This window comes from Centropristis striata, chromosome 3, assembly GCF_030273125.1.
Source record: "Centropristis striata isolate RG_2023a ecotype Rhode Island chromosome 3, C.striata_1.0, whole genome shotgun sequence".
NCBI lineage: Eukaryota > Metazoa > Chordata > Actinopteri > Perciformes > Serranidae > Centropristis > Centropristis striata.
In genome coordinates, this window is record NC_081519.1 from 35,167,722 (window position 1) to 35,179,919 (window position 12,198).

Sequence of the window (12,198 nt, forward strand, 5' to 3'; positions counted from 1 at the left end):
GGGAAAGCAGAGAAGAAGACTGGAGAAGTTTGCAGAAATTAAGTCGAGTGTCTTCTCTTTTTTTGATGTAGTTATAAACAAACTAAAAAGGTCTGGGTGGGGGGTCATGCATTAAAAGATTTTGTGTTTGGATTTGGTGGTCAGGGGTCTTGATATCCTGTTGTCCTCCCGCAATCCTGACTTTTTATTTTCTTCTAACTTTAGTCCGAACTGCCTTGAGAAGGAACAGCAGCTCACATCTGCACTGATCTGTGCTGAAGAAAGAAATCTTTACTGTCTCAGATGATAAATTTGGAGATAATTTTTTTTATTATAAACTCTTATTAGATGTTGCAGCACACCAATCTTGTCTTTACACAGCTCTCGCGGTTTTGGTTTTTGGCTGACAACATTTAAAATCTTTGCATGTGTGACGCCTCGGTCAGGAGTTCTGTCTGACCTTCTCAAACTTAACGAGGTTTGGTGACAGCTGTGCACCAACGAGACAGTTTCATCCAACACGGGGACACTGTCTCAGAACTTTTTTAGACAGCTAAATTGGGATTTCGCTGCCCCCTCATCGAGCTGGGCACCAGGGTGGAAGACCGCAGACTGACAGGAGCCTCGGCCATCACACACACGGGACAATAATCTACTTCACAAGCACTGAAATAACAAGACTAGAAGCCTTTATGCTGCTATCTGTGCGAGCCTCATGCTCCGGGTTGTTGACACGACTCGGCTGATGGAGAGGGAGGTGTAACTTTTAATTAATTTGCAGTTAATTGTTCACTCGTTTATTGGTTGTTTCCTCTGATTGCTTTTGGAGAACAACTTGTCAGGCTGTAGAGTTAATCTTTCGTGTGATGCTGTAAAAAACCACAAACTCACTTTGGCGAAGAGTTATTTCCAAAGTTTAGCCTCCCTGACTCTTAACTGGTCTCCATCTATAACCCTGGTGGGGACAATATGTATCTATACAGGATCTACAGTGTACAGCTTGTGCAAAGATATGTCTTGGCTGTGTCCCTGCTGTCCTGAGAGCTGCTGGATAGTAAGAAACAATCCTTCAGACAAACATGCCACACTGTGGCACTCTTAATCTCCCCGAAGAAATCCTGTTGGAGGAGCACTGGAAACATTGCTTCCACTGCACAAAAAGACATCACAATGTCCTTTTGTTTCTTTTTTTTATTTGTTTGCTATTCAGTCTACTTCTGCAAGGACTCAATAAGTGTATAGTAGGTCTAAGCAAGAGTTCAGACAAAAAACATTCACAGGGTCTTTTTTGCATAAATGTTCTCTGTGCCTTTGTAGTACCGTGAATGGAGTCATTAGTAAACGCTCCCAGTATCTTCAACAGTAAACTGAAGCATCCAACCCTGTCTTCAAGATATTACTTTCCAATACAGTGAAAATGCGTATTCAATTAGGTTTAGAAGGAATCACATTATCTCCTGGATTACAGGCACAGTTTCAAACATGTGTGTAACGTTGTGAAGACGGACAGAGAGATGTGTTTGGATTGATTTAGGCAGCAAACTTCCTTTGTTAGGTTTAGCAAAAGAACATAGTTTGGGTTAAACTGTATGTTTGTTACATAATTAATATAATACAGACAGTGGTCTCCTCTGTGAAAGTCCTGTGTTTGATCCATCCAATTCCTTCCTTCCATCCATCCATCCATCCATCCATCCATCCATCCATCCACAGACTTAAATTAGAAAATGTTTTTTGTCTCACTTCAGGAAAGTTAATATACGTTTCTATTTAAAATGTAATTGATGATTTTGTTGCATAGGAATGTTAGTTTTTAGAGAAGAGGCTAATTCACAAGCGACACGGCAGCCTTGCCGCACATATTCTCCCACAAATTCTGGTTTTATGCATGAAACTGAAAAAATGGAAACATCAATACATTTACTTCACATGTTTTAAAGTAACTTAGTGTTACATATTTAGCAATGGATCAAAAGTAGAAAAGAGCCAAAAAATACATACTTTTTTGTGCAAAGTCCACTTTGCAACAATATTTAACCGCATAAAAAAATCATCACTGGAACAATAAGAAAAGCAGGAAACTTAATCTGAAGATGTTAAGGCGTACCTTTCAAAATAAAAGTCTCAGCTAAAGTCACATGAAAGTACAGGAATCTGTAACGCCCAACAACATGCACACTGCTGCATGTTATCACATCATTCTCTGTCCCACAGCACTGCTAAACTTTACTGTGGATACAGATAAGTTAGTCAGGCAGTTTCTTTCTTTTAGTTATCCTTCTGCTGGTCGGTACAGCATTTCATCATCTTTGTTTCAGTTTTCTAAGCATTTGATTTCATTACGTCATCTATGATCATTAATTCGTACCTAATAATATTTAATTCAGTTCACACAGCAAATATGTAAAGTGTCATTTTTGACTATGGATCCACTGTGTGCTTTGTTTCTGTGATTTTATTTGACATTGATGTCATTTTCTCTAAATTATCTACAAACTTCTGTGTGTTTAGGGAGTGTGTGCATCTCCCAGTCTGTCAAGATTCCCCGGGAGCCAAAGCAGGTCGAGTTTGACAAGGTCATCCGTCGACTCAGAGAAAACCCAAATGCAAGAGTTGTCATACTTTTTGCCAACGAGGACGATATCAGGTAAGGCCAGTTATCGGCTACGTAACGCTGCTTTAAAGATTAGATAAACACGTCTGCAGCAGACGGCACAGGAACATGTGGAGGAGCACAGCCGCTTCCCTCCGCCTCTGCCAGACCTCTGTGTAATGAATTGCAAAACAAAATCAAAGTGGAGCTGGTCGGGAGGCTGACCTTATCCATGGCAACATCTGTTTCCTCACCTTTGCAGGCGGCTGCTCCATGCGGCTAAAAAGGCCAACCAGACAGGTCATTTCATCTGGGTGGGCTCGGACAGCTGGGGCTCAAAGATCTCTCCGGTTGTGCACCAGGAGGAGATGGCAGAGGGAGCAGTCACCATCCTGCCCAAGCGGCAGTCCATCAAAGGTACAGAGAAGAGCATTGTGTGTATAATAGATATCCCTGTGTAATAAAAGAGGCATATTTCAGAGAAGTATCCTTTCATGTGATGCAGAGCTGAATCTGTTTGCAGAACAATAAAAGTCGCTTTGTAATGCCTAACCATTAATTGTTTGATCATCAAAGGTGTGGAAACTAAAATTCAGTCAGACAAAGCAACAAAGTAAATTGAACATATGCAATATTCAATCAATTATACTGTAAACACATCAGAGCCCCAGCTCGCAGACTGTACAAACGCTGTTGTTTACACTGTCACTCACTGTGTCACTGACAATGAACCCATTGATCTGTCTAGGGTTTGATCGTTACTTCATCAGCCGAACGCTGGAGAACAACAGAAGGAATATCTGGTTTGCTGAATTCTGGGAGAACAACTTCAGCTGCAAACTCAGCCGTCACGCCGTGAAGAAAGGGTCCGGCCTGAAAAAGTGCACAAGTAAGACAACTCTCCTGTTGTGGGAAGCCAATAAAGAAGCTATTTAACGTTTCTTTTTGTTCTAACTTTTAACGATGGTGAAATCAACTCTCTGATGTCTTGAGGGAGGCGACACATTTGGCTCACGGTGTGTTTTGACAGCGTTGCCCACCTATAAAAAAGTAGAGCAGCTATACATTCAATATTCAAACTCACAGTTAATCTCACAGCTCATTTCAGTGCTGCACTATATTTCTGCTGAGTCTAGTGTGTTTACCCACATGGCTATAACAAGTGAATGGCTCAGCTGGGCTGTATGGTTAAAGCTTCAGGCTCAGTGCCATACGTTATACAGCTGTGGAGAGCACAATCTGTCTTGAGGTGGAAAAACGCTGCACAATTCATTAAGATTTAAACAGCAATTAAGTAGTACAACATATATTTAAAAGATGAGGGATAAAATAGTGTTATCTGGAGGTTTTTCTCACAGAATTATCTGTTATCTTAACCGTCATGTTGTCCTTGGGTCAAACATGACCAGGTTACAAAACGTTTTTAGATCAGAAATAAGAATTTCTTTCATCTAAAATTAACATGGATGGTTCCGTACCGTGCTCTTTGCAAAAATAGAGAACTTAATAATCACTACATTGAATTCACTACAATTTTGGTTTTATATGACCTAGTGCTGCAAAGTTACAGGTGTGTGAGCCTGATTTCATCACAGCTTTTCCCTTAATGGGGATCACACACACACACACACACACACACACACACACACACACACACACAGTTAAATCAGTTAGGTGTATGATGACAGGCATGCTTATTATACATAAGTATGTACATTGTGTATAGGTATTCGGGGCCAGGTAATTGAATTTATTGTATTTTTATGCATTTGAGCTTGATCACATATATACATCTTTATATTTAGAGCTAAAGGTTGTCAACCACATCAACACATTTATAAATAATTTACAGTTCAGTATGACTTTTAGTTAATATAACAGCTCATCTTGTCTGTTAGCCTTTACTACTTTTGTATTTAGCTTCAAGTTTCTAAGTACATTTTGGAAGTTGTGTTGTTTTTCAGCCTCTGGTGCTTGCTGGAAGAAAAATCTGCAGAAAAAGCCTCTTATGTTCACTGCTGATGAGATCCTTCACTCTGTTTTCCAAAACAGCACAAGGTTTACAGCATGTAGGACAGCTAGTCCTGGCTTTTCTTAAATCTACAAGAACACTGAAGAACACTCAGGTAGATAGTTGAATAAATAAAGAGGACCAGTTGACATGTTGTTGACTTAGAAACTGAACATAAGTAGTCCATAAAATACAAGAGAAAAAGAAAATTATAGCATGTGTATCATTGTTCCTGACCAAGTAATGCTGTTTATTCATTCCTCTCCATATAATGAGCAGACAGATGGACAGATACTGTCAATCCCAGCAGAAAATTTCACCTGAAAGCATGTTGAGCTTTCAGTGATGACACAGTGGGCAGCATCACTTTCACTGTGTGTGGCAGCTGATGGTGGGAAGTACATTTACTCTACTCAACTAGAATTTTGAGGTGTGTTTACTTTACTTTAGTATTTATATTTCATGTAACTTTATACTTCTACTCCACTACATTGTAGAAGCAAATATTGTACTTTACATTTTTACACTACATTTAGCTGATAGCTTGAGTTACTTTTCAGGCCGAGATTTAACTTGAAGATCATTTAATTAATATAACAATGAAAACACTTTTTTTTTTTTTATATAAATGAAAGCCTATAATAGTGGGGCGGATTAGCTGAACAATCGTTCACTTTGTGATAAAAGCATGAAATTTGGTAGATGTGTTGGTGAATATGTTTCAAACAAATCTGGATATTGGGCCACCTCAAAAGCGCCCCCTAGTGGCCGTGGCAGGCATTTGTTATACGAATAAATCAATTATGAATAAAAACTGCCCTTTTAATAATACCAACTGGTCATGAATTGTATATTGTTGGAAAGCCTGATTAGTCACCTTTACAACGAGGTACAGCTTGTAAGGATCGTGCATTCATGGAATGAGCAACGGGGCTAAACGTGTGGGTAGCACCCCCCAAAAATGTGCATCCCCTGTGGGGCGGATTAGCTCAATAAATCACAAGAATTGTTTATTTTGTGATAGAAGCACACAATTTGGTGGATGTGTTGGTGGATATGTTTCAAACAAATCTGTATATTAGGCCATCGCAAATTCGCCCCCAAGTGGCCATAGCAGTCATTTTCTTCGTTAAAATTACTAAAAATATTTAAATTATTTCTTAAAATATTTAAAAAATGTAAACTAAATATACAAACGTAAATAAAAAAATGTAAATACACATATTAAATTAACAAAAATCCAGTTAGACACTCTTTCAGTTATTTTTCCTGCCCCACCACAATCGGGCTAGCCATCGAGCTAGCTAGCAAATGAGCTAGCTAGCATTTGCTTCCTGGGACAATCAGTGCAATGGACTGTCCATCAAGGTATGTCTAAATATTTTATTTCACCTGTTATAATCATGAATAAAATATGCTATGAACATCATAAAGGCTAATAGTGGGGCGGATTAGCTGAACAATAGTTCATTTTGTGATAAAAGCATCAAATTTGGTACACTCATTGCTGAATACATGTTTAATGAATCTGGATATTGGGCCATCGCAAAAAAAAAGTCTGATGGCTGTGGCGGCCATTTGTAAAATTGGCCGCCGGTGGTTACTGGCGTGGAATGCTTTGCCTACCCTACAGCTGCTGTTTCATGTTTTCAGCACCACAAATATAATTTAGAGACATGTTAAAGTGACAAAAGCTTTATTACAGTCTAATAGAAAAGAACATTAACTTTGTATAACATTTTATTAGGTCTTGATATTCCCATTCACAGGCTACGGCCTCCTCTTTGGCTTGTATTCTTCTGTTGCTCCTTAAAAAGAAAAAAAAAATTCAATATTGTATGACCTGCAACAATAAAAATAAAACACATTTAGACAGAGAAAAAAATCATACATTTTAAAAATTCTACTAGGGTTACTTGTAGCAGTTTACTCTTTCTGGCAAAATCCTTGTACTGAGGTGTGTGACTTAGTCAGGCGGCTTAGCCAAATAAAGGGGACACGCCGGACAAAAGCACCACATTTTTTCCACATACTCTCTATCATTATGGGTTTCAATTTTTAGTAGGAGCCACTTCATCAAGATTGCGGTGATGGCAGCCATATAAAGTCTATGAGAAATGCTATATCTTCCAAGGCACTTAGAAGGTTAATCTTGGTGTCAAAATATACATTTTCTGGGTCCAGGAATCATTTAAAGCTATTGAGAATATCACTAGATGATTATTTGATCAAATAGATATGTTCATTTTCACTCAGACTGGGCAACTCGCTTCAAGTGCTGCAGCAGGGAATCCTGAGTTGAAAATGTTTGGAATCAATGCTCACGGGAGAGTGTGGATTAGCTGCCATGTACACTGCTCAAAAAAATCAAGGGTACGCTTTCATCTCATGTCAGATCTTGATCAACAAATTATTTACAGTGACTCATCTAGTGATATTCACAATAGCTTTAAATGATTCTTTGACCCAGAAAATGTATATTTTGACACCAAGATTGACCTTCTAAGTGGCTTGAAAGATATATTGGTTCTCATAGACTTATGGCTTATGGCTTATATGGCTGCCATCTCCGATCCGCAATCTTGATGAAGTGACTCCTACCAAAAGTTGGTCCTAAGCCGCCTAACTGTGATGGAGTTATAAAATACATTTTTTTTAAAAAGAACCACATGGGCAAAGGAGACATATGACATATAGTGTATGTGTTCGTGTGTGTGTGTGTGTGTGTGTGCAGAGAGAGATGTCCACATTCCACAGGACATAATTTAACAGTGTCTTATTAAGCTTTCACACCCAACAGCCACTGATACATGTTCCAAGCTAACTAGCTAGCTTAAGTACCTATTTTTGCTATCTTGCTAATTTACTTTTCCGCCAAGGCCCATGATGATTATTTTTCTCTTTAGCCTTTATGATGTTCATAGCATATTTTATTCATAATTATAACAGGTGAAATAAAATATTTAGACATACCTTGATGGACAGTCCACTGCACTGCTTGTCCCAGGAAGCAAATGATAGCTAGCTCATTTGCTAGAGAAAATGACTGCTATGGCCACTAGGGGGCGAATTTGCGTTGGCCTAATATACAGATTTGTTTGAAACATATCCACCAACACATCCACCAAATTGTGTGCTTCTATCACAAAATAAACAATTCTTGTGATTTATTGAGCTAATCCGCCCCACAGGGGATGCACATTTTTGGGGGGTGCTACCCTCACGTCTAGCCCCGTTGCTCATTCCATGAATGCACGATCCTTACAAGCTGTACCTCGTTGTAAAGGTGACTAATCAGGCTTTCCAACAATATACAATTCATGACCAGTTGGTATTATTAAAAGGGCAGTTTTTATTCATAATTGATTTATTCGTATAACAAATGCCTGCCACGGCCACTAGGGGGCGCTTTTGAGGTGGCCCAATATCCAGATTTGTTTGAAACATATTCACCAACACATCTACCAAATTTCATGCTTTTATCACAAAGTGAACGATTGTTGTAAAATATTGAGCTAATCCGCCCCACTAAACAGTATTTTAAGTACTTAAAATTTGCCCTAACTTAGTAACAGTAAAATGGTGCTTAAATGCATCAATAATTATATTCCTATGATGTATTTGGATTATATTATTTTACAATCAGAGTGGATCCATTCTGCATAATGAGTACTTTACTTTTGATACTTTCAGTACATTTTGATGCTGATACTTTTGTACTAGTTTTGAATGCATGACTTCAACTTGTAGTGGAGAAATTCTGCAGTGTGGTATTAGTACATTTTTAACAACATATGTTTATTGTTTTTAAAGAGAACATACAGTCAAAGGGACAATAACATCACGAACATCCCTCCGCCCCCCACCCTCAACAGCACAAACATTCTAGGAATGAAAAAAACAAACAAACAAAAACAACAACAACAACAGCAAGAAAAGAAAAAAAAGAAGAAAAAATGAAAAAAAAATGTGGGTATAAATATAAAATAAAACACAAAATCAAAAGTGGTCCTATTTAATTATAAGAGGCATGCCAGCTTCCACAAATGGTAAATGGAGCGCACTTACTGTATAAAGCAATTTTATCCAAAGTGCTTTACACTACAGACTACGCTCATTCACCCATTCACACACACATACATACTGGTGGCCGAGGCTACCAGGGCACACTGGTGCCACCTGCCACCATTGGGAATTCATTCACACACCGATGAACGCAGCATCAGGAGCAATTTGGGGTTCAGTATCTTGCCCGATACTTCAACATGTAGACTGCCATGGTCAGGGATCGAACCACCAACCTTCCAGTCAGTAGGCGACCACTCTACCAACTGGGCCACAGCCACATATAAGACACATACAAGCGCCGCCCTTCAAATTTTAATCATTAATTTCAGTCTGATCACTTTCCAGGAATTGCATAAAAGTGTCCCATCTCTCTGTGAACTTGTTTAGTTTCCTTTTGGCAACATAAGTTAATTTCTCCAGTGTCAAACATGATGCCATTTCTCGTAACCACATTCCCTGTGTAGCGCTGTCCATACTTTTCCACCTTAATGCAATCTCTCTCCTAGCCTGAAGCAAGGATAGATCAATCGTGGGAGCAATTTTGCGGCCAGGTACAAAGTGATCAGGATAAATACCTAATATACAGCTTTGCCTCAAGTGGAACCACCATATAAGTCATACGTGAAATCATGTGGGTTGCATCTTTCCAAAATGACTGGATTTTTTTGGCATTCCCACATGCAGTGCAGCAGAGTGCCCACACTATCATTACATTTAGTACAGCTGTCAGGAATGTTGGGGTTGTATCGATGTAGTTTAGGTTTTAGTACTTTTAAGTAAGGGATCTGCAAATACGGCACATGTAAACTCTGCCAGCAGATAATATGGATGGAGATTCACAGCCAACAGATTGATTTCTGGGTTATAGATGTGTTGTTAACCCACCTGTTGTGCACAAGCATCGTGCCACTCTCCCTTTCGTCTCACCGCTCCCCCTGAGACCTCTGTGGAGCCCACAGTGGCTGAAATCAAGCCATACGTCCAGAATATGTCTGTGCAGCCATGGAGCAAGCCAGTACCATTAGATGAGCTCTGTGGATAATGTGTCGTGGTTTTACGGTCTCTGTTCAGAACTTGATTATATAAAAATACAATAGAAACATCAAGCAGAAGCACAAATCAGTGTTTTTTCTTGTTCATAGTCCAGAGCCTTTTAACTTCACCCGGCCTGAGGTGACATGGACGACAGAACTTTAAGCTCTGTAATTGGACTCTTACAGCAGTATCTGCTGGAATCATAAACCTCCGTCTCATATCTTTGACTTATTTTAAGGAACCAGACTTTTTATCTGCACTCACTAATGTTTGCTCTCTAAAAAAAGAGACGAGGCCAGCTGAGGACTGAGCTCACAGATGCAGTAACTCTAATGCAGAAATATGAATTATCAAGATTGAGTTTACACTTATGAACACAAAGTTGATTTCAGATTACTTTTTCAAGTATGGCATGATTATATATGTCATTGAGCCATTTATTATGCACACAAATGTGAAATGAAAGTAAAACATGTTTGAAATTTAAACACATTTCTCTTTACAGCGAAGACAGAGTAATGTGCCGCGAATAAAGATAATGAAAAACACTATGTTGCATAATGTGATTACGGCCTGTGCGGCGTACACAGGAGGGCAGCACCCCAGACGGATCAGCACATCATTACAGGACACAAAGTCGGCAAATCACCCGCTCTCACATTCAGACTTCAGGGCAATTCTGAGTCTCTTGTCCGACTGAATAAAGTGTCTTTAGGTGGAAAACACGCTCACTCGAGGGAATCAAAGGGAATCAAAGTAACAACCTTCTTGCTGTGAGGTGACAGTGCTAACCGCTGAGCCACCACACTGCCCCGGAGCCACATGTGTGTATGCACAATCTGCATACGCTACTTTCCACACAGATACTGGTGTCTATAAACAAGAACGTGTCGTGACAGCATGTGAACAGAATGTCCACACATGAATTATAAAATGGCTTTTCCAGACTTTAGAAGAAAACATCAAAGAGGGGATCTCAGGAAAATATTTTTAGTCTTTCATTTTTTTTATTTTTTCAAAGCATCACAGAGCAGCATTTATGAGTGTGTGCAGTGACATTCTTCTTTATGCAAGCATGACCTATGTGGATATAGGAATAAATATGAGATATATCTGATTATAAATATCAGTTAGCTGTCATTTATCAGAATTACTGGTGGAGAAAAAGTTTTGTTACAGTTGCTGCTGTATAGGAAATTAAAAAAAGAAATAAGTAAGTCAGTAAATAAAATAAAGATTTTTTTAAAAAGTGCTTATGAAATACACCAAATATACAACAATATAAAATACAAATACACCAAATAGAGATATGTGCAAATAAAATAAAATAGGAATATAGAAATATATTTGGAGTAAATAGAGACATGAACAAATGTGTGACAAATTGAATTATTGCCCATGATTTCCTCATTAACATGATGATATAAATAATTTAAATGGGGTTAACAAAATATTAACATCTCAAAACTACAATTCAACACCACTACATCTCCCGGAAATTACAATAAATCAACAACTCTAGAAACAGTTTTAAACTGAAAAAAAAATAATTCAGCCTTCATGAAGGCAATATCAGTTTCAAGGCGTTTTTAAAGTGTCCCACTCGAGGAGTTTTATGTAGGTGCAGCTAATCAACCAGCAGCGTCTCACAGCGCTATATGCAGCAGTAATGGCTGTTCATTATAGCTGCGTGATGAGATGTAGAATCCACAAGCTGACAGTAATGTGTTAACTCTCACATTTTGCTTTTATATCATGGTTAGTTTTCCATTTAATGCCTCTGATTGTAATAGACCAATCAGTGCACAGGACTCCTTTATGCTAATATTCCATATAAAGCATATCTATATCACTGTGATGAAGAACCTTGATTTGTAACGTAGTTAATTCACTGATTTTCCATCCCATCAGACGTTCCCACCTGATTGTTTATCTCTAAAAGGTCCCTCAATCAAATTTCTGAAAATGTCAAATATCATTATATATTTAAGGCGCTCTATATAATAAAGCGAGAAGAAGATTATAACTACTGCCCACTTCTGCTGTGAATAACAACTAAGAGGCTGTTTGGATGATGTTGCCAGATAAAACATTGTGTTATTCTGCTGCGTGTTTAGTTTTAAAATGGTAGGATGGCACCCATTTATCTGTAATAAAACAGTGATCATCACAATCATTTCATTAATTATTCTAACTTTTAGTCAGGTAAGTCAAATGAGAGAACATTTTCATTAACAGTGATGATCTGGGTAAGAGGCAGCGAACAAAGGAAATACAAGACATTAAAACATTAAAACAATAAAACATCAGGTATATTTGAGCTGGAGGAACTTTTTCATAGTTCTTAGGGAGCATTCACAGCCCAAGTCCATTTGGTTCTTCCAGATCAGAGTGAAATTGATACTGCAAACCAATTACAAAAACAAAAAGGCCAGGAAATATACTTGCAGTATTTATAATTGGTTGGAAAGTTGGTGGTGGAAAATGTAAACATGGAAATAAACAAAGAAAC

At 38.4% G+C, this 12,198-nt stretch overlaps 1 protein-coding gene across 3 annotated transcripts in view; it reads left to right on the forward strand.

Annotated features, from left to right (window-relative positions):
- The window catches only part of LOC131969025 (metabotropic glutamate receptor 4-like), a 203,304-nt gene that overhangs the window by 142,794 nt on the left and 48,312 nt on the right, over positions 1 to 12,198 (forward strand). For all 3 annotated transcript variants that reach the window (XM_059330139.1, XM_059330137.1, XM_059330136.1), the window contains 3 exons: positions 2,491 to 2,626; positions 2,835 to 2,989; positions 3,321 to 3,461. In XM_059330139.1, the coding sequence (XP_059186122.1) occupies positions 2,491 to 2,626; positions 2,835 to 2,989; positions 3,321 to 3,461 (432 nt within the window). The remainder of the gene's footprint in view (positions 1 to 2,490; positions 2,627 to 2,834; positions 2,990 to 3,320; positions 3,462 to 12,198) is intronic.